Here is a 24,534-nt window from a genome sequence, read left to right as displayed (position 1 = left end):
GGTCAATTCATTTTGAAGTCTAAATTAAAATGAACACCACGTTGCTTGTTGAAGGTATATGTGACTACATTTAAGGAGCTGCAAGGCATCTCAGATTCACAGTTTCTGGTGATGCCAATCTTGTGCAAATTTAGTCCACAGTTTCATCCTCCTTGTACAGTTTACAAGGAGGATGAAATGAAACACTTGGATGAGGGAGGGGGGTGTTAGTCATGGCAAAACACATTTGCCCAGACATTAGTGAGATGTCAAATTCTGTACAGTGTTCCCACTATTTTCATTACAAATTCAAATTGATTGAATACGAAAAAAATGTTATACATTAATAACATAATGCAGAAATATAGGCAGAGACTGAACCAAATAAATGGTAACTTTATTTTTAAAATGCCATAAATTTGCCCATTACTTTTAGTAACGTATTTGATCATAGATGACTTGAAAATAGAGAGAAGGATGAAGAACGTGCTTTCTGCAGCCTCCCCTCTCCTTATACGGTTGAACAGCAAATACCTATAATGACTCAGTTTTTGAGCGCAAAATTGCTTCCATCCTTTTATAATAATAATAATAATAATAATAATAATAATAATAATAATAATAATAATAATAAAAACAATATGTATTTATGGTTCGAATTTTAAATTAATTTAATGATTTCTGAATAGAGTAAAATATCATTAGAAAACAACCTCAGGAAATGTTCAGTTGGACACATAGAACACAAACCTTGCCAATGGCTCTTCCAGGGCTGATGTGCAACATCTGACAGCTACATCTAACAAATTTCATTCACCTCATAAAATGACTGGATTACAGTAAGTGCTCTTTAACAGTATCAGTCAGTAGAGGGGATAGTAGTCCATTAAGATAGCAAACACTTCATTTTCAGGATCACATATTATTAATCTTGTTATGGCTAATTAAGGGCATACTATGCAGGATTTTGAACTAGAAAATATAACAAAATAACCATACTAAGGCATACAAATTATGCACTGACAATCTTTGCCTTTGCACTTTCATCGAATTTGTGCATCTTATGTATTACTATAAAATATGTTTGGGACATTTCTAGGCGTTGATCTTTTTTCTGTGTGGGGAGGGGTGGGTGTGGCTACAGGGCAGTGGGGAGTTTGTTGGTAGCTAGGTAGTCACTGGCTCAGATACAGCAAAGCAAAAAAAAAAAAAAAACAAGCCAATAAAACAAGCCAATAGGGCCCCCTCAAATACTAGTGCTAACCTTGGAATTGCTTTTCCTCAGAAGCATCAGCTGAAGTTCGCCAAGGGGATGAAAAGCGACGTAGAGTTGTCTTGTTTTCTGTTGGACCTGTAATGTTACCTCTAGCTATCCAGTTAAGGTTGTCAGACATTCAATTTTTTTGACTGGTATGTCTGGTTTTCAAATTATTTGTACATCTCGCAGTCCCAAAAAAGTAATGTCCAGTCTCAGTAATTGACAGGAGAAATTTACTGGTATTTTTGAATGAATGTGCATGCCTGTGACTCGATCAGGAACTCAGGGGTGAGTGGGTGGGGTTGAAGACGGAGGGGGGAGACTTTGTTGATTGTAAACAGGCTAAATAATCCTGCATAGTATGACTTTATGATCTTTTTAATGACTCAATAGCTACTTATTTAGACACTAAACTGTCCATTAATCTTATTCAAGTTCCTTATTCATACATTATTAGCTACATGTAAATAGCTTGTTAGAAACTAATATTCAGCAAGTTTGCAGTTTTGAGAAATATTGTTTGACTAAATGTTGTTTAAGAAAATATTTATTAAAATTAACAATTCACTTTTAGCATTTATTAATGTATAAATAACTAGTTGGTCATTAAAAAGATAATAATTCCTCCTTGATGTGACACCATAAAATAAAGCGTTGCTGAAAATAAATTGCAGGTGGCTACAGTTTAACTAAGACATCAAATTGATCACACATGGCTACAGTTTAACAGATACAGAATAAAACAGGATGCAGAGTGGTTACAATTTAAGAGCAATATGAAATAGGAATGATGTGTGGCAACAGTTTAATAGTGATATCAAACTAGTAGAGCAGGTGGCCATTATTTAACAGATTTCAGACAGTAATGGCAGGTGGTTGTAGTTTAACAGAAAAGCAGTGCTGGGTGGCTACACTTCAAGAGAGATATCAAACCAAAATGGCAGATGACAACAGTTCAACAGAGATATCAATCATCTGCATGTGGAAGCAGAGGGGAATTCAGTGTTTTTCTTTGATTCTGCCCATAGAAATTATAGTGTAAGTGCTGAGGCATTGCAACATAGGCAGTAAATGTATATTATTCATCACACAAATATGTGCTGTTCCATAACATGTGACATCTCTGAAAAAGAGAAAAAAAACTCAGTAAACAGAACCTTGCAAAAATAGAGGGGAGTTGGGGAGTTTGGGGTGATGGCGCTATTAAGGCTGGGTTGAGGCTCTTTTAAAAGAAGCAGTAAAGCGGGTAGAGCAGCTGGCTGACCCACGGCAGAGCTGCACAGAGCTCTGAAAGACTTATCACCGCTCCTGACGGCTTCTGTTTTTATCTCCGCCTCCCCAGAGCCTGCTGTGATCAGACTAGGAAGTCTGCTATTGCTCAAACAACACATCCCCTCTGCCCCTCATTCCTAATCCCCACTACTTTATCTATGATTGGCACAGCGGTTCAGCGCATGCAGTCACTTTTGGGAAATGCAGAACAGGGGAGCCATTTCTTGATTAAAAAAAGGAGGCCTTTTTACCTGCTTTGATTGATGACGCTGGCTCACTGCATCTGCCATTGGCCGAACCATCGTACATGCACACACAAATACAGACGAGCACACACACACACACACACACACACACACACACACACACAATTACAAGTCCATCCTATAAACGCGTTGCAAAAGTAATGAAAAAAAGATATTTCCAGAAATTCTATGGCTTTTCACTCTGGATAGAAGTACTTGAAAAAGTATGTCAGAAATGAAGAATGGAAGAATCCACTGCTGGTGAATTAACATGCAGTTCAAGGACAATTAAGGTGTTTTCAGGAGATGAACAGTACACATACTCTTATCACTGGACTCTTTGGATGGTCCGACGAAACTCTTACGATTGAACAAAATGGCACAGGTGGCTGAAAATCACACTGGAGGGAGCAGTTCAGAGAGTGAGGTCTGTACAGCGAATCACACAGAGCAAAGAGAACAAGAGAACAGCCATTATGCACAAGTCAATGACCACAGACAGCCCCTTCTGAAAACTAAAACCTGAATTATTTGGATCCCTGAAACATTGTTTTGCGTTGTAGCTTTGTAACACGCGTAGTGATACAAACATAAGTACAGAATTGGAGTTTGTGTACCCCAACACGTCAGCTTCCTTGAACAACTCGCGAAACTTATGAAAAGTTTTGAACAAATACCTCCAGTCACGGTAATATCAAAATGTTCTGAACCTTCATTTTTATTTTGTCACTGTCAAAATGTTAAAGCCATAAAACATCCATACATCACCCACACCCCTGTTTTGTCTCAAGACTCTGCCACAGAATTGATGTGTGGCCTGGCCTCAAGGGCATCCCATTCGGATATGGAAGGGTTGTTGTTGTGCATCATTTCGGCTCTGATTTAGTGTCTCCCACACCGCTGAGATAATAAGGCCTCAAAATCAATCCTCAGACTGTAGTCACCCTCATCACCAGCTCTCGGTTGCTGTTGCTGGGCTGGCCGCGCGGCTCCTGCTGCCTCAGGTTGCTGAGCAGGTGGAGGATGTTGTACGCACAGTGGTGATCGGGCAGGGAGGGCCCGTTGCTCTGGTCCGAGGAGTCCTGGGTCGTGAGGCCCGGTGTTGTGGTAGCCGCCGCCGCGGGGGTTGCTGTGCTAACGGGCGCGGTGGCGGCCACCGCAGCCATGAGAGACGAGGAGGAAGGGGAGACCGCCGCTCCTGCCTGACCACTGTCCCCCTGGGCAGGGATAGAGAGGGTCCTGGGGCAGGCACCAGGCTTCTGGTCCTCGTTGTCCATAATCTTGTCGTAGTTGAGCACCTTCCACTGCTGGTTGACGGCCTGCCAGCGGTTAAAAATTCGGAACACAGAGGGGCCTTCATGGAAGATGAGGGCTGGAGAAACACAGAGGCCTGCAGTCAGATGCACAGCAGCCACACAGTTCCACACGTTGCCTCAGCAACCAATCTTTCAAGACCAAGTACTATATCTCAGGCCATTTATATGACACTTACATTAGTTAACTATGACACTCCATCTCCCTTCGGATGACATGCAGTTATTTACTGCAACATTATATCCTCTTTCATATTACACTTACAGCTACTTACTGTGCTATCCCGCTGCCATTTTCTTCCTGCACTCATATCGTGATTGCAAGTTCAAATTAATGCTTTCAGTCAAGAGGAAGAGCGATCTGTGCTCATCCACATGCTTTTATTCCGATAAACTGAATGCATAGAAAGCAGGTCATTTAATGATTCAGAGCCCTCCTCATGGTTATTGACATATATTTGTCAATTTCATTCAGAAGCATTGGCTATAATGTAGCATTAATAAATATAATCTTGACAGTTACATTACATGATTTTCCAGTTGGTGATATGTGATATTTTTCATATTAATAAGAACAAAATGTCCACTGACAGCCGCTGCCCAAGTCCGGTGCTTACTCAGATGTAGTGTCTTCCATTGTCTGAATCCTCAGATTAAAGCTATAACAGTAAATAGATGCATTTGCTTGATAGCACCATATACATTATCATTGATCGCTTTATAATTAATCCTCACTTACTCACAGTAAATTATCTTGTTATGTGTTCAGATTTACTGGATCTTGAATGAACTGCAGGAAGAAAAATATATTGAGAAAACTCATAACCCTCACCAAAACACACTGCTGACTATGGGCCCTGTTTTCATGATACTTTCAGTCCTCCATTTCAGTCATTTCAGTCAGGACCACTGTCATCAAAGTAAGATCTTTATTGACAATAAAGTCAATGCAGTTATGTTTGGCGGTATGGCTCAGTTTTGGAGCTCTCCCGCCAACCACGCAGCCCGCGTGGATAAGGCCGGGAGGCCAGCAGCCAAACCCCCCTAGAAGGGTACACACAGAACAGATCCACAGCAATGCAAATTCTTAACACAGGGATGAAGCTGGGGTGGTGGATTTACAAAGCAACGTGCAGTAAGCTTGCATGCAGGAGGAGCAGCCGGATGAGTAGAGGGGGGCTGTTCAAGTAGACCACCCTGTCATGTGAATGTACTGTGATAGGTGAACATCACTCAGCTCACCCATCAGCTGACTTAGCCGGAGCGCATGACTCTCGTGGCCTGCCAGAACTACGCGATGCTCCATTTTCTAGAGACCATTTTAAAGCCACATAAATTTCCATAGAAACATCAGAGTTCTGAAAAACCTTAATTCCTTGTGTTTTATAGCTTACAGGTTCCACTGTATATGCATACATTTACATAATAAGCACCCAGCTTATACAATTATTATATAAATAATGATAATTTAACATGTTTGGAGATGGTTTTCCTCTCTCTCAATATCCATCATGTGGCAGTAGAACATCAGAAGACTGCAACCCAATGCATAAGTCCACCCTTCAGTAGAGTGTCTAGCTTTGCCAGTGTGGTTTATTAAAGCAATACGGCATGAGAGGCAATGCTGTATCGTGAATACAGTCGCTGCTGCAGGGGAGTTGTCAGGCACAACGCAAAGCAGAGTGCCATATTGCTTTTATAAAACAATTATAATGCATAGAAACAATTAATTTATGGCACAATATTATTTAGTCTCTAATTTTATTTGGTAAGTAATAGTTTGTGCGTGTGGTGATACTGTTTACAAACAGCCTATTTGAATAACTGTTACCGTATCGGATTTACAACCAGCGTCTCGGGCAGTCAGCATCCAGGATCGAAACAACGCATTTCATTAAAAATTTATTGCACACATAAGTCAAAAATAACGAACACATTTAGAATATGCCTCGGTGTAAAAAAATGTATACGTCTAGGTAAGAAGGTATAAGATTGATTTTTTTCCGACAACTCAGGCAGTAGGAATATACCATCCTGACACCAATTATTGAATCCACTTACCATCTCTGCCTTTTCAGAGAGGTTAACAGACAAGGTTCAGGATCCATTAGCATTTTGACTGACATATTACACGAGTGCTATGAATTTGAGAACATTTATTCCACATTTATAATTTGCTTTGATAAGCCCCTGACCAGGTTCATGGTAGTCGGCTCAGAATCTCATATTACAGCACCGTGCGAAAAGCTTTTCAGTGATGACAGTCATTATTCACATTACCCTCTGCTTTTTGTTCAGTGTTTTTTTTTTTTTAATCTCAGTGATTTCCTTCATGGGCTTTCCTCTGTGCTCCGCCAGACTGGTACTTTGTTCCCCTCTCATAGGGAGCTGTGACACTGTCGCGTACAGGTAAAACTTTTAATTCCTTTCATTGATACCTGTGTCTACGTGATTTAATCATGGTGGGCTCTCACTGGGAGAATGGCTTCCATTGCACTCCAAATGAACATTTCCAGGAATTGTATTCTGTGGAATTCCTACTGAAAAATATGAAGCATGTTATTCCCTGAATTTGGGTCATGTGATTGGAATGATCATTTGATTCATTTGACATGTCCCCAATCACTCCACGTAACTGTACAACCCACAGCACGTTGAGCTAAAGGAGCAGATGGCTCTACCCTAAACCAAGAAGCCTATAGCACAACCCTATTTGCAGTAATTGTAGGAGACAGTTTACTCAGGAAGTTCTGTGTTGAGGAAAGATTCGATACATTCGGTAATGTGATTGGAATGATTCATTCATTCATTCGAAATTTACCCAATCACTCCACATAAATGCACAACCCACAGCACATAGTGCTAAAGAGAGGCAATGACTCTACCCTAAACTAAGAAGCATATAGCACAGCCCTATTTGCAGTAATTGTAGGACACAGTTTACTCAGTACAAGTTCTGTATTGAGGAAAGATTCCATATAGAGAGCTGCTACTTAACTAATTGTGCAAAATGGTAAGGCATTAGAAACATTTATTTGGGCCTCTTCACCCCAGACAGGGCAAAGAAAGTTCCAATGCATTTGCATTTGTATTAATTCGACAACTAAATCACTAGGCTGAACCAAGGAGGCACCCTGGATGGTACTCTAAGAAAATAAGTGTTTGGTTGGATGTACTGAGTCGTATTAATTAATCAAAATTATATGCATCCTAAGTTCCAGTGATGCGTATAATGCACAAGGAGACAATTTTTTTTTCTTTCCCCATACTTTTTCCAGCAATCTTGCAATTAACTTAAAGATCGAGTGAGAATTCAATCTATATGGTAATATAATGGTAACTTCCTTCTATACATATGCTGTACTTGGATTGCTGTTATATAACTTACAGTTTAAGACTTCTGTGAGATTGCAATGCTACATATAGCCACTTAGAATAGTAGCTGAAAATGGATGATCAAAGATACAGAGGAGTAAGTGTGTTACATAAACGTGGATGTACAACTTAGAGCCACAGGAATGTCGAATGCAGGCCTGTTCCACATGCTCTATCCAATCAGAAAGCTCGGTTCAGACTGATACCTTTTTTAGTTTTTATGAGATTCTGAATAGCTTATTACTGTCACAGAATGCTGGCGGCATCTCAGTCTCTCTGCAACCATGGGTGTGGAACTAAAGAAAATATCAGACCACATCTTATTTAATCCGATCCTATACAAAAGACACAGGCAATTCAGATGAGCATTTTCTCCAAGGTTCTCATGTAGCGGGTTTAGTCGTATTGTATGTAGATCCTCTCAGCAAACAGCCTTATTGGATGGAAATTTTATAGGCAAACAGCCTTATCCTGGGTGATTTCCCATAGCGTACGTTCTACTTATATGTACACATCAGGGCATTTCTCAAAGGTGCAACAGCTTAGGTTGTGAAACTCCAGCCTCTTAGTGACTCCTGGTTAAGTCCTGGCTCATAGGTATTTTACACCTTACGGTTGGAACAATTGGCAAAAAAATCTTGACAGATTACTTTCAATTGCTGACTTTAAACATGTAATTCATGACTCTGTGACTGAAGTATGCTTTTAACCTCTGCTCAGCTTTTAAACTACTGTCACATTACCGTCTCATTCCCCATTTGATATCTGTAACGTGTAGCGTGTTTGTCAACTGTCATGTTGTGCAACTTTGTGTTTTATGTCAGGTTTCCCTTCCATTACATTACATTACCTTCCAAGAGACATTTCGATCTCAATGGGGTTTACCTGGTTAAATGAAGGTTAAATAAAAAAATTAATTTAGAAAGTAGTCTTCGCAGCACAGCGCTGGCAGACTCACCGATGCAGACCACGTCCATGAAGCCGTACATGCCGTAGCAGATCTGGAAGAGCAGGTCCTGCCGCTGCCACTTGGCCGAGGGGCTGAGGGACGACCAGATCAGCCAGGAGATGCTGGCGATGAGGAAGAGAGAGCCCAAGATGGCCGCCGTGATCTGGACCTTCTCGATAACCGTCAGAGAGATGGCCTGCCACTGCGCGGGGTCAGACAAACACAGGCCGGTTCGAACAGCAATCACCAGCCAGCGCTTACGCAGACAGGCGACAAGACAGCTATCCCAAAAACTCATCAGCAGCCAACTGCTGTTATTAACCCGGGGTCATTATTGAAATGCTTGAGTGACATCCCTCAGTTTTTCGCAAGCAGTGTTTCGAATGAGAAGTGGTTCTATGAGCAATAATTTGTTTTTATTATGAAAGGGCAAAGTCTGGGTACATAAGACAACCATAGTTTTCCAAAAGGCTTTTTTTTTTTTAAAAGGAAAGCACACAGTCCAGCCTCCTTTCATCATTTTTGCTTTACTTAGACAGGAGGAAAGCAAAGAGGGTTACAGATAAAGATGGGATCACAATGCAGAAAGTGCCATGGCAGGAGATTAAACCCCCAAGCGCACTGGCGGATTTGCAGGCAGCTGAAGAGTTTTGCCATCCCATGGTCTGTGCCACACAGCCTGCCAGTTCTCCAAGACGCTTAGATTAACTACAGTATAATACATCTAATTTTTCATTTCACTTTTTTATTTCACTTGTACTTATGACGAACTTCTTGTGCCAAAGTCATATCTATAGTCACTACTATACAGTCATTATATTGGTCATTATTGAAGGTAAATTTCTATATTGAGGTTTTAGTGTATAATTCTCTGTTGGCCTTGTAGGGGCCCTTGGTGGGGCCCTTCACCCCAGACACTGAGGCGGTTGTGGAGCATGCTGGCTCACCTGCAGCGGGTTCTTGGTGCTGATGGCGATGACCTGGTACTTGTAGCTGCAGAGCTCGCAGGTCCAGGAGCCCCTCTCGCTGATCCACTTGATGAGGCAGGGCTGGTGAGTGCAGCGCACCGACCCGCTGCAGCGGCACGGGCTCAACAGCTCCCCCTGCAGGTACACGCAGGAAACTCCTTAATCTATGTTACCTCTTTTGTCTTTGAGAATGACATACTTTTTGCAGCCCAATATTGAAATTCACTTTAACACCCACAGCTGCTTAGCAGTGTGCTGGAACTAAGACATGTGCCCTGTCAGACTCATGGTTCAGTGAAGCCGGAAAGCTCTGCTATGCTCCTCAATCTCACCATGTCTAAGCACTATAGGACATGCTCTTCTGCCACCATCCTGCACCGATGCATTTCCATATTCCACACACATGATGGCTAAAGTCCCAACTAAGATTTGGGACCAGCGAGCGATGATGGCAGACACACACACACACACACATACACAAGCATACACACAGACATAACCCCCCCCTCCCCCCACCACCACACACACATACACACACACACATACGCACACATCCACACGGACATCCACACACACACACACACACACACACACACCACAGATAGAACAAGATAGATACAGAGACATTGAGAGAGACTGAGAGAATCATTACTGCCAAGCACTGAATAACATTGTTTTGCACAACATTGTTGATATTTAAATTTAAATTCAAATCAACACCAGAAAGAGAGCAATCTGTTTTTTTAAACACTGACAAACAAACACATAAAAACGCAGCATTGACTTGCACAGTGATAGTACATATTTATACAATTCAAAAATGCAGCATATTAAAGCATGATTTCCACATTTGTCCTCATTTTCAGTCTTTTAAAGTGGTAACAATGTCTGTGACATTGGGGTAACAGTGATGTCTGCAAATCAGTTTGTACTCTTTTTGACAGACCACTCAAAAGGCAAAACAATACTTCATTGTAAACAACTCTGTACATACACAAAGATGTGTCTTTTCATATGGCCAAGCTTACACCAAGCATCACAAATCAAAAACAGAAGCACAACTGAACATTATAAAATTCAACCATAGAATTTAGATCCTTGAATTTTCATTTGAACTGCGTGTATGCCTTTCATCACTTTTGTTTCATTAATCATATTTAATACACCTTTGCTGCCAACTATTATTATTAATATCATTTGTATATTTCACTGTTTTTATTTGGGGTAAATGTAATAACAGATTATTTCCCACTGTACATGCCCTGTACATTTTAAACAACTGTTTGCACTCCAAACCAATCAAACTGTATCGAAAATGTAAGTGCCACTTGTAAATATCCCAGTCACTCATTCAAAGTCTGTGCATAATTTGCAGTAATTACTCTATCAACATAGCTGACTGGGGTGGTGCAACTGGGATCATTGTATCACAGGCGTGCCGCTGGTGAAAAAAGGCTATTGACCTCTGGTTGGCAGATTCAGATTGTCAACATTTATGACCATTCACAGTATGGCCATTGTTGTGTAATGACACATGTCATGAAGCATTATGAATTTCTTATGACATGAGCATGAAGGTGTTATAAGTTAATTATCAAATAAAATGTTACCAGGATAGCCTTGTCTTTTCATATAGCAGGCCTTTGGAATGCTGTGATTTTTTCTGGAGCAATGTGAACTCTGGAGCAATCCAATGTTAATCAAATTCCTGCTCTTTCTGGCAGTTTTTTTCTCTTTCAGCTGGTCATATTGATAATGCAGCAGCGTTATTGACTGGCAAGAGAGCAGACCCATTACACCGCTGTGGAGAGGTGCTGAAGAATTCATGGGCCATCTCATTCATCTCTGGCTGTATGACACACGCAAGATTGAAAGAAGCAATATGAAATTTCCAACATCACGTTGGTTTTACTCAACCAAAAGGCAACAGATTGTCCAGTTATGACAGGCCAGTGTTTTGTTTATTGCTTCAGTGTAAGAATTTGAAGATGCCTCAGTTGGCAAAGTTCCCCTACTGTTTGGATTATCGGCAGGCACATTGTAAGACGTCTAACACCAAAACTACTGTTCAATCAAAGGTATACACCGGGAATTGCAATTTGAAATGACCTGTTACATGCCTCAAAAACACATACCAACAGACACCTGGACGCACGCACACACACACTCACACACACAGAAACACATACAGTGCCATGGAAAAGTATTTCCGCCCTTCCTGATTTCCTGTATTATTGCATATTTGTCAATAATTGTCAATAAATATTTTATTTTAGATGAAGGAAACCTGACTAAACACAAAACACATTTTTTCAAATTATTATTTTATTTATTTAATGACAAAAGTTATCAAACACCCATATCAGCCATGTGAAAAAGTAATTGCCCCCCTTAAACTTAATAACCACTTTTAGCAGCAATAACTGCAACCACACACTTCCTATAACTTGATATCCTATGACCCATCTTAGCAGAACTGCTTTAATTCAGACAAATTGGTAGGTTTTCAAGCATGAACTGCTTGTTTCAGATCCTGCTCACGGCATCTCTATCGGGTTCATCGGGTTTTGTTTCTTTTCAGCCATTCAGATGACATTCTCCTTAAGAATTTCCTGGCACAAAGCAGCATTCATTGTTCCTTCAATAATGGCAAGCCATCCAGGTCCCAAGGCAGCAAAGCATCCCCACACCATCACACTACCACCACCATGTTTGACTGCTGGTATGATGTTCTTACTGTGAAATGCTGTATTTGCTTTATGCCAGACATAATGGGAGCCATGTCACCCAAAAAGTTCCACTTTTGACTCATCTGTCCTTAGAACATTATCCCAAAAGGCTCAGGGATCATCCTGGTTATTTTCTTGCACATGTGAGGTAAACATTGATGTTTCTCTTGGTTAGTGGTGGTTTCCACCTTGCTGCTCCCCCATGAATCCAATATTTTCCCAGTCTCTGTCTTATTGTGAGTCATGATCTTAGCAGAGGCTAGTGAGGCCTCTGTTAAGGATCTTTGGATCTTTTGTGACTTCCTGGATGAGTTGTCACTGCACCCTTGAAGAAATTTTTTTCTATTGCAAAAAAAATTATGAAATATTAATTCAAAAAATTTGTTTTGTGTGTACTCAATTTCCCTTTGTCTAATATTACATTTTGTCTAAAGATCTGAAACCATTCAGTGTGACACATATATATTAATAGAAAAATCAAGAAATGGGCAAATACATTTTCATGGCACTGTACACAACATACAAATACACACATACAGATAGATACAGATAAGACAAACTACATGAACAAACCAATAAAATGCATACAGTTGTACACTCAGCAAGACACAAAATTCACAGGACAGTGAATTTTCTGTCTTCACACAAAACAGAATGACGTATTTTGTGTGATTATGGGGATTAGGGGTGGAGAGTAGTGCATAGGAAGGATGTTGTGCGAATATAAAATGTGTGTGTGTGTGCGCACGCGCGTGTGTGTGGAGAGAAGGGGGATAGGAGTGGCATATACGCAGCATAATGTCCAGTGTTAATTCAACTCTTATCAGATAACATATGGTCCCACTCTGGAATGTGGTCCCAAATGTTTTCTATTACTGTAAGTGTTGAATTAACACTGGATATTTTTCCTGTGTAGTACTTACTCTTCAGTACTGCAGAAACAATGGAGAACCACTCAATAACCAGGCCAGAGTCCCCATCACCGGAGAATGACTGCTCTGATCTATCGTCTCCACCTGATTCTCTGAGTGTTTGAGTAGCTCTGCCCTGATCATGACACATGACTCCATTCAGCTACTGCTATGACCCTGCCTCCCTCAGGTTTCATAATCAGGTCCCTGGCACCATGTGCCACCTCACCCATCAGCATCTGGCCAGAATCTACCTGGCATGAACTGTCACCACTTGATATGATAACCAAGCGGCATGTGACAGGTTATACACCGGATGGACATTCACATGAAAACTGAGGGATGCAGTTTAAAACCAGTTTAGACCGGTATGGGCTGTACCTCTTCGAAGTGAGGAATCGTGGTACAGACTGACAAATACATTTTAGACTGCCTCATTTGTGAAACAGCGGCTCTTCAGCTGTGAGAGCAGCAGTTTCAATGCATCACTGCTGAGATAATTAACAAGGCGGACAAAGACCTACAGTACTCATTTGAAAAGGCTGTTCTATCTCCCAGAGTACAACATGTCAGTAGTGCTTATGGTCACACAGTGTGTTTCCTCTAGAGACAGTCATTTTTCCTTGGCAGTTGAAAGTAACAAATGATATACAGTGAGGAGAAACCCACAGGAATGAAGAGGAACAGTAATTATAAGAAATAATGGTCTAGGCAAGGTTGGGGACAAATCTGAATTAGAATTTCAATCAAGGTTTATATTTGTTACTAATAAACCATTTGACATAGAATGGAACAAAATATTGAATTCAGCAAAAATGTTATTTAATTCCATGAGAAGCATATATACAAATAGAGAAACAAAATGAGAAATAAAACATCCATTTCTTATAAAATAATACATCCAGTCCCCCCAGTCCACCTCCACCCTTATTTCCATTCCACTCTTTCCCATCTTGTCCTATCTATTCTATATTTCCCGACCCCAAAAAGCTACCAGCGGCAGTCAGCACTGATACAGTCCAGACTCTGATCTGAGACCGCTCATTAATGCACCACAGCTCGGAGCCTTAACCGAATGCGCTACCCAGCAGCCGCCCAAAGTCATTTGTTAAGTAATTTCTAGATTCAGAAAAGGAGGGCTCATCAGCAAAATGCCAATTGAATGTCCAAACAGGAGTGTGTCCCAGCTTAGCTCTTGAATTAATCCAGAACAAAAACAAGAACTTTACTCCTGTTTTTGTAATGAAGGGGATGCACAATCAAGAAATTTACAGGCAAAAATAATATTGCTATTATAGGATGAAGGCCAGTCATAACATAGTAATAATCATTTGAGCATCCCAAGGCAATACAAAAGGACCTGTCTTGGATTCTCTCTTGAGTGCAGAGCCATATCTTCTTTAAGATAAAAATCACCTGGACCAGAGTCATATTACTGAGTGCTTAATGTCCCCTTTAAAACATACGCTGAAGCAAGTCGTGAGTGAAGGCACTATTGACTGGGATCACTTACTGTCTTTAGAAAAGTGCCACAGGCATCCACAGGGTTCTTACAGTTCACACTCCACTACTTTCCCAATCATGAGGCCTCATGGACATCGGTATGAAAGTGTGGGAGACAGAGCCAGCACAGCACGGGACTCAAGTGAAACATATCACCAGATGAGTCATGCTAATTGCATGGGAACACAAGATTGAGCGTACCTATAACCACATGGCACAACCCTGCACCCTCCCACGGATAAAGGGCCAGTTCTACTACTGACGGCTGAGTTCTTGGCTACCTGGGGTCATATGGGGTAAGACAACAAATGAAGCCAGTCAATTACTGCGCGCAATTATCAGGCCGTGGAAGAGACCAAATCCATCATGTCAGCTGGTGCCTAGGGAAACATTTTTCTACCCTGTACTTCGAAACATTCTGCAAGCTATCCAGTGACCTGGTCACCTGTGGGGCAGAACTAGGCCCCCAGAAGGTCAGCAAGCCCAAGAGCTGGTAAAACAAAATGAAAAAAAAACACATGTATTATCCATGACCCAGAGGTTATCTCCGCATGACACCGAGCGTCACTGTAAGCCTGCAATCCTATGGAATCCCTGAGGCATGCAAGCACGCGATCTATACCAAAGTCTGAAAAATGCTTGAATCGTATATTATTGTGAAGTGCGTAGGGCAGTCCCATTGTCCTGGTGCCAAATCATGACAGAATGGCAACATTTTATGGTGAATTAAAGGCTGTGTCTGCTATCGAAAGCCATCCCATGCCAAGGGCAAATGAGCTCATTAAGTAAATCCGTGATGTTCCAGTTTACATTGACTTTGGGCATTACAAAAGACTATTAGACTAGTGTCCCTGTCCAATGAGGCTACAGCATTTGGTCTCTCGCGCTATAAGGTATTCCTGTTTGGGCTAAATGGGGTCTCGACCACCTGAAGTCATTGTCTTGATTCTAAGCTGCGGCGGGTGGGGGGGAGGGGCAGGGAGACCTGGTGTGTTACGGTGATGGACGATGCTGTGCAACCCTCCCTGGAATCCTGCCCTGCAGTAGCAATGGCGCTTCCAGGCACCCATGCAGGGAGACAGCTGAAAGGCGTCATTCAGCTGTGTCACTGTCACCTACTTCCTAATCACCAGCACCTGGGGAGAAGCCACCTTTCCACCTCCACCTCTTAATGGAGCTCCAGCATCTGAGACCAAAAGTGCTGGACATGCCGCTTAGCCGGACGTGACTGTCACACAGTCCCCGGGGACCTCCCGGAGCGCCCTGACACTGAATCCACAACACACAATGGGGACGAGGAGATGGATCACATAAAAGCTTGTAAGTCGTCTTAAAGGAGCAACAGTGGGATTTTTCACCTTATGGTTTCTGTTAGTTTGTGTTTAAAAATAAAATCCCCAACATCCTGGAAAATAAACAGTGCTAATGACTGCTGGACTGTCACATGCAACAGTGGCATTTAGGTTTTTGTAATGACTGGAATATAATGAAAATTTAAAAAATTACTTTTCATTCCAATACAGCTACAATTCAACAGTGTTTCGAAACTGCAATTCAATTTAACTTCACCCTTGACCATAAGTCAAATGGCCACATTAAAATGCATATGTGCTCAACAAAGATTTTACTCTCAGCACTGTTCACAGTGGGATGCCAATCAGTAGCAGGTTATAGGACTGAGTCCCTCTTCTCCTATTGAGTATGATGTCATCATCTGTCCTGCTGGGACTTTCAATAAGGCTTAGTTACCTCAACAATGAGCGACAGAACAAAGCAGGGTTAAAAACAGAATGGTCTCTGATTAACATTTTCTGCCATTGACCTTGGCGTAAGAAGGCATGTTTCAGGATTTATCCGCACTTCCACTGGTAAGAATGAATTTAATCAGTTCTCGTTGCTTGGTACAATGTGAGAACAGCACAGGAATCAGATTTATCATGTGCTTCTCTAAACTGCGGGCTAAAATCTTGCTTTTGAATCACTCTCTATTCTAGGAGAAGAGAAAGAAAAGAGAAAGAGGGCCATATATGTTTTCATTTGAATTACTGAATCAGTCCGATCATTAAACTGATCTGACATTTAACCTACAGTTCTCAGTAAGCTCATGAATGATTGCTGTTCTTGAAGATTGTTCTTGCGTTCCTACATAAATTGTAGGAACGCAAGGATGAAGGATGAACGCTGTATATGCACTAGCCCTCCTGTGGCTCTCTAACCCTGCCCTAATCAGTGTTGCAAAACTAGCAACCATGCTGGAAAATTTTTTAGAGAGGGACACACTGATTCCAAACTTTCCTAACTTCATAACACAAGAGCGCAGAATTCTGTTTCACTGCAACAGAAACAACTCATACAACCACATACATCCAGTCAGACAACTGCTACACTGTACCATTTTTGTTTATTTGTGAACAACAGTGCTATGTGTATAGCTGAGCTGAGACTAGGTTATTCAGTGTCTCTTGGAGAAGGCCCACCAGCAGGTCACATGCTTATATTCCAGATGAGACCCTACTGTTGTTTCTGTGAGCAACACATCTAACTTAATTTGCTTCAGAAAATATCCAGCAGTGTAAATTGATAACATTTACCATTGTTTTACCAACTATGGATGAGGGCATCTGCTTAGCAAATAAATGATTAAAAGGGGGCAGGGGAAAGCAATAAACCTGTGATGTAATGACATGAGGGATATAGGGAACCCATCTTCCAAAGGGCAATGTGTACAGTGAGCTATAGAACTGTCACAGAGTGCGAGAAGACATAATATAAAGATGATTTTTGTTGCGCACTGTCTCTCGTGTTTTTCAGGAAACAAATCAAAGTTAAATGTGTTCCCTTGCAGTATCGTGGCATATTAATCATTTCTCAGCCTGTGACAATTTCCCCACACTACCCTCGGTAACTGTTCACCTCTCTTGGCAAATATTCACAGTCAGTGGGTATCCGACCAAATGAATGTTAGAATCTGCGGGCCAACGTCTGATAAATAGTCCCACATTCTCAATTGTTTGTTTCTGTTTGCACGAGAAGGAAAAAAGACCCTTTCCACAAATGACCATACTGTCTGTTCCTGTGGTTAGACTGGGACAACTAGGAAGCCAGTCAGCAAATTTAGACAGTGATCCACGTGCTGGTGCACCCATCATAGCCTGGGAGAAGAGGGCCGAAGTCAGTCTTACCAGAGGGCTTTTGGGTACCCAACTTACTGTATCACAGTTCCACTCATTCACACCTTACTTCCTATTCCTATCTGACTTAATATCATTTACAGCGAACTACATTCACATGTCACTTCCTCAAATTCACACCTCCCTTCCTTTAATTTATACTTCACTTCCGCTCGTTTGCACCTCCTATTTCTGAATATGAATAATGTTCCCTGCAGATAGAGCTACATACAGTATCTATCTGCGTGAAACTATGTCAGACAATCCAGGATCTGTGGTTGTGGTTCAATACTGTCATTAGAAAGATTGTGGAAGGGAAACATTATGGGGGTTCGGCCCTAGAGGACTCCAATGTCCAACAGGACAATATTCAAAACTGAAACTTATTATTTCATATCAGCAAAACAAAGACTGCCATTTTTAGTGTAAGTTCGTGAACACATGAGTTCCATGTGGTCAAAAATAAAATCAATATGAAATGTACGTCAGATCAGAGTGGTATGAGAAACAACACTAGACTTGTCTAGTCTCGTTCTAGTCTAGTCTATTTCCTTTGGCAGTCTTCTTTGCATTAATGGATTTTCACCCTAGGAATTACAGAAAATGTGCAGGGGAGGCAAAAAGAAAGCCATTATTTCTTTTCTCAAGCAAGTAATTTCTAGGACGTGAGCTGCATCCACAAAAGCAGTACCTTTCTGAAAGGGATTTGATAGCCCTTTGTGGAATGTATAAATCAACTAGGAGCCAAGTCTCCTGATGTGTTCATTTGTGTTTGTAGTCCTTCTTATTCTACTGGAACTACAGGCTGCAGTAGGGCCTTGTGACTGGTACAATCGCTGCCGATACATCTGTTGAGAATATAATATTTTTTGTGGTCCAGGGGTCCATCTGTCTTAAGTATTCCAGAAACATAAAGACAAAAAAATAGATTGGCCAATAAAATGATCTCTGAAATGATGAAATACAAATTTCTGTGCACTATACTGGTTTATGAACTTCAACACAGATTTCCGGAGGTCGAAGAGTACATGAAATGACTGTGACAGTGACATTCTGGTCCGCAGTCCCAGAGGAGTGAGATTAAAGCCTTGGTTATACTCCAGGGCTTAAATAACTTTTTGATGAGATAAAATATTCATACCAGCGTCCGTGCATGGAATCATGACTGCACGTTACATGAACACGGGAAAATTCTGACCAAGCTCACATTACAAGTGAACGTGATCACACCAGCATTAACTCGAAATATATAACAGCCAAAATAGCCATTAAAAATACCTCCTGCTTGAATGTGGTTTCATGCACATGCTGACATAATAGCTATTGAGGGCGTACTTATTCACAGGCAATAGTAGTATTGAAGTGTCAGCCTGAACTAAAAAAATATTGATTTCTTTTGGAATGGTATTCATTGGGTTGTTTATACAATGTTGACACTGATTCACTGTCAGATAATTATTGGCTGAATATGGCATATTGAAAAGTAGAAATGATCCCATTGATATTATTTAAACGTAATTAAGTAATGCCATTAGATGGTCATGTGACATGTGTAAGTCTTTCTGAGTTTCACTGGCTAAATCAAGATACAAGAAAACCATGAATGTACACCTGTCCTGTTATTACAGACTCAATAACAGGGCATAGTCTACAGTTAGAGTGGAATAAAGGTCCTCTATCAGTGACAATGTTACTGCCCTCCCAATGCTTAATAGGATGTCTTAATGTTTAATCTGGGACAAAAAAATGTCTACATTTTCTGTATAACTACTTGCTGCACACAAAAATAGCCGGCCACTTATTGATAAATCTGCCACACTGCAAATAATTTGCCATTAGCAAATAAGCTATCAAACTATATAAAGTGAATGTGTAATTTTATATATGGTGTGGACTTGTGTGATGCTCAGAGGTTTGACTCATGTACTGGCTGCAAATACAAAAAATGTGTGTGCATAATACAACCAAGCAAACAAACAGGCATGTGCGCAGGCACACATATTTGCATATGCATACACTTGTACAAATACATACCTGCTCTGGTCCCTGGAAGCAGATTCTACACAGGGGGGTTCGAAAACCGCTGTCTGTGCAACTGGTGAGGGAGAAGCGCTCCTCAGACTTCTCTTTAGAACAGTCATCTGAAGAGCTGCTGCAATCTAGGGTCCCAGGCTGCCCGGCCGCTGTGACAGGCCACCCCTCCGCAGCCCTGACCTCATCCGGCCCCACAGCGCCCCTTGCTGGCGGCACAGTCGAACCCTCCAGTTGAGGGGCGCTTATGAGTGTATTGTTATTGTCGGCAAAGCTGCCGGTTCCCGCGACTCCGTTGGCATGGCCGTCCGTGTTTTGTCCGTTCATGGGGATTAATGTAGGTGGTGGTGCTGACGGTGCTGGTGGCCTGAGCAGGAAAACCTTCAGGTCACTGAACAAGACGCGACAGCGGCCTTTCAGCATGCCCTGGCCGCGCAGCATCGGTCTGTTGGTCAGCGATCCCCAGCACCATACAATGACACCAACTGCCAACAACATGTGACCTTTTGGTTTACAATGTACTTACACAGATATAAGTCATCTAGATTTGTTCAGCATGTGTTTAGAACCCAACAACTTGCTATTTTAATGAAAATCGTGTGAGACGTGAACTACAGAATTACAGACAGCTTGTTATTTTGTTTTATTTTATCCAACTGGATTGTGTGCTTCCATAACTACAGTTTGTTTTCTGTTAATACAAGCTCTGAATTTGATTGGGGAAACCGTTTCAATAAAATGTTGGTTGCCCGAACAAAACACACACCAGTGTCACATTTCTGTGTCTCATTACAGATAAATCTCATAGATCTGAGCATTCCTGTCATATACGGTACTTTGTGAAAGATGCTTTTTAACAGCACAGATATGTTTATATACAGTTATTTCAACAATATATAAACCACTTGGTTTGCTTAACTGACTAGCTACTTATATTTTAGGACTGTACTACCGTAAAGGAAATAGCTGAATGCAAAAAAGTGCCAGGCAAATGTTTCAGTGTTGACCAACAATGCATTATTTAAATGTTTTTGAAACGGATACGATTTAAATCATAGAAAACAAACAAACAAAAAACTGAGGTTTAGGAAAGCACAACTCTGAAAATCTCTGTCCCCATAGGCATGTCGTGTCTTCCTGGAGTCATGCATATTAATCCTTGATTTCAAAAGTGTATTAATCCGGGAATCCGAATGCAACCTTCTGTTTTCCAGATTTTGTTTTATTATTTCCTATTTTTGCGTCTTGTCTTCCCACGAACACGGGTGGAACAATCTTCAGTTATTTTGTAACGGTCGTTTTCTAGTGGCTCTTTTCAGGACGTAGCACAGTCCAGGTAATTAGAACAGTTGCACACAAGAAGGCGTAAAACATAGTACAAAGGTGTCATTTTTTTCAAACGATCCAAGTATGATTTTCAATTAAACCTGTCGACGATACGATCGCTCACCGGCTGACCAATCCAGCCCCTAAGTCCAGTTCTCTGTGGTGAGATGTCCAATTGCTTTCGGCTCCGTGACTGCCTCCTTTGAACTCGGCGATCCAAGTCGTCGTTATTTTCTTCATTTTTACATCGCAGTTTGTATTTATATTTAAAACAATTTAATATGTTTTGAGGGTCCGTAATGAACTATTGCATCAAAACCAGTTCCGCTGCAGTTAACGTCGTGCTACTGTGGGTTTCCTGGGCGTACGAAAATTTTAAACATAACATTCTCTGTCTGATAATAAAATTCAGATTTTTAAAGGACAAGATACTACTGGTGTATCCATAATTCCGATCCTGTAGTGGTCCAGTCGGTATTTGTGACTGCCCTAAAGAGCTCGTGTTGATTGTGGCTCTGTTTTGTGTGGTTAGCGGTTGCTGGCTGGTGCAGCAGTTCAGTTCCAGCACCATTATTCCTGGGACAGCTCCCAAGCACGGGCGCGTCACAGCCCAGGAGTGATGCAAGAGGGGGCGAGCGTGTTATGGAGGACCTCGGCAGCACAGAGACATTCATCATGTTACGTTTATTTACAATTTTCAGTTTCAAACGACACCTGAAATGCTAAAACTCCTGACTCGGTTATGATTTTTCAGAACATATAAACGATTTTTTTGACGAATAAAATTATATTCACAATCTGAACATGTATAATTGTATAATGTAAACACAGATTATTCAGAAGTCAACTGGTCAGCATTCTCCAAAGAAATTATGATTCAAATGAAAAGCATGGAGAGGTTTATGGAGATGGGGTTCTCGCGTATTGCAATTATGTCCGTTCACTTTTGCAGTTGCAGGAAGTCTTCTTTGCAGATTAACAGTAAAAAATTTTTAAATCTTGGACATTTCCCTCCATTATGATGCCTGCATAGCTACATTACTGAGCCAGCGAGTGATTTCTGAAATCACTGAGGCTAATGGTGTAATCGGTCAGATTAGGAGACACATTCCCACACATAAATCCACTCTCCTCTGTCCTCTATAATCAATACAGTAGCAGCTGATACCTGCATCGCTTTTCATATCAGACTACATACTGTATTTCATATATCAGATGTTTTCCCAGATGTACATCCAGTATCCTTATTAACCCAGTATTTAATCATTTTGAAATGCCTACGCTGAAGACAAAATCTGCGAAGATGGTGAGTAATTAGCTCTTCTGATCTGGCATTTCTTGGTTTCCCCATACTCTAGATCTGTTCTCTATTCTTCAGCGATACGGTTCAACCTATCCCAACCTATTCAAATCCCTGATTAGACTGTATTTTCATAGCACCAATGCAGAGTTGCTGGCCACAAGACTTAAATCACCCTTTCATCCTTGCTATCTTCTTAAATATGTTTGCTGGGATATGCTTTCTTCATAAACAATAATTTTTTCTTTATTCCTTAAGACCATTTTAGCACCAGGGATTTAGCTTGTGTTGGGAATTAATTTTCCGAATGTTGGCTCACTTGTACTTTGAGAAAATCAAAGTTCATTTGACAGGGTTGCCAAAAAAAAAATGCATTCGAAACATAACACTCAACCCCTGTCTATCAATGCTAACTTTCTTGGACATTTTAGCAGACACCGTTATCGAACTTACAGAGCCTGCATTCTTTACATACAGTCCATTTATGCAGCTGGACAATTTGTGGAGCACTTCAGATTAAGTATCTTTCCCAAGGGTACAATGGCAGCATCCCAGCTAAGAATTGAACCCACAGCCCTGGAGTAACAAGCTCAGTTCCCTAACGATTAAGCAATGTTGCTGCCTAAAAATAAAAATAAAAACTAGTTGAGAAACATGGAGTCATATATTTATCCCAATTATCCCTCCTCTCTCCCTGTTCGACTCTTCTCTGCCTTGAATTAATTCTCTCTCTGGGCATGGTGATTGCACAGGTCTATTTCTTTCTGTCTCCATTCTCCCTGTGATTTAATCTCAAAATCATGCCTGGGCTTTTCTGTGTGGAGTTAGCATGTTGTCCCCGTGTCCATGTGGGTTTCCTCCCACAGTCCAAAGGCATGCAGGTTAGGCTAATTGGAGACTCTAAATTCCCCATAGGTACGAGTGTGTGAGTGAATGGTGTGTGTGCCCAGTGATAGATTGGCAACCCGTCCAGGGTATACTCCTGCCTCTCGCCAAATTCATGCTGGGATAGGCTCCGTGACCCCGCGCAGGAATAAGCGGGTATAGATAATGGATGAATGACAGGTGACTTATAGGAACCAAAAGAAAAAAGTAGTCCTTACACACAAAGTTTTACAGTACTGAGCTATATACTGCTGTGCATTTAAACCTTTAGCCCTCAATAATAAACAGGGCATGTTTTATTCTCCCCATTTTCTGCATTCTCAGCAGTGATAACACATCACAGTTCCCTCCACAATAACAGGCATACTGCTTAACTGGTCTTATCCAAGATGAATTTAATTAAGGACACAAAAAGTGTTTAGGTTTTTATCAAACCACAAAAGCCTTTCAGGTTTTAGCCCAGATGAGTTTAATTAAAGGTGCAAAATATTAAGAAGTAGCATGCAAAACACAATGCAGAAGGAGATCAATGTATGGGCTTTGTATGAACATATTATACATTATTGTACTGATGTACGTTTGTTTTTAAGAAACTGTTAAGTGATTGTATTTTGTCCTCTTAGTAAAACCTCCTTAGTAAAATTATATTTGATATGTGAGCTTACCTGTTAAAATAAAGAAGAAATTAAATAATTTGACACTATATATCACTGAATTTTTCCGATTAGCTTCTTTTCAGATATTTGGAAAGGTATCCAGGTCTGTGTCTCATTTGTTAATTTGCTTATTAATCTGTTACATTGGTAAAAATGAAAAAATGGGTCATTTTTTCATTTTCCATTGCTCTGTTTTTACATTTCACCTTCACCTTGCAGTAGGTAATCCCAAAAAACCAAAACCAGAAAGCAATTAATGTGTTTGTTTTTCTGTGCTGTAAATTCCAGCTAAGGCAAACTGGGATTCTAAGCTGGTAAAAGATGGTCTGTGGCTGATCAAAGCTGGCAGAGTTAAGCTGGTGGCCAAACTGGTAGACTAACTGACTATAGGATGGTCAGCTGGTGAACAGCTGGTCGATCAGCTAAAACCAGCAAGAAGTGTCGAAAGCACAGATTAATTTAAATTTTCAAAGGTACCTATGTCTTCAATTAGGGTTAGGGTAAAACGGTAAGTCTGAGGGTTGAGGCAAGTTTACGGTTGTGTTTAGCAGCTTGAAGAAAGGTTGGAACATGGGTTTGCAAATTATTTTGAATGAGCCAAAAAATGTCTCTAATAGCATGTGTACCTATGGGGGGGTCTAGCCCCCTAATTAAAACTTGGAAC

The 24,534-nt window shown here is 41.0% G+C and overlaps 1 protein-coding gene across 1 annotated transcript; it reads right to left on the bottom strand.

Moving 5' to 3' along the window:
* Positions 1–359: 359 nt before the first annotated feature.
* On the bottom strand, positions 360–21,628 carry LOC118222625 (E3 ubiquitin-protein ligase MARCH4-like). The gene is made up of 4 exons (XM_035408350.1): positions 19,707–21,628; positions 9,339–9,494; positions 8,401–8,593; positions 360–4,126 (listed from the first exon to the last, which is right to left on the bottom strand). The coding sequence occupies exons 1-4, from the start codon at positions 20,199–20,201 to the stop codon at positions 3,684–3,686; spliced, it is 1,287 nt and encodes a 428-aa protein (XP_035264241.1). The 5' UTR covers positions 20,202–21,628; the 3' UTR covers positions 360–3,683.
* Positions 21,629–24,534: the final 2,906 nt, after the last annotated feature.

This window comes from Anguilla anguilla, chromosome 3, assembly GCF_013347855.1.
Source record: "Anguilla anguilla isolate fAngAng1 chromosome 3, fAngAng1.pri, whole genome shotgun sequence".
Classification (NCBI taxonomy): domain Eukaryota; kingdom Metazoa; phylum Chordata; class Actinopteri; order Anguilliformes; family Anguillidae; genus Anguilla; species Anguilla anguilla.
This window is presented reverse-complemented; position numbering and strand designations above follow the sequence as displayed.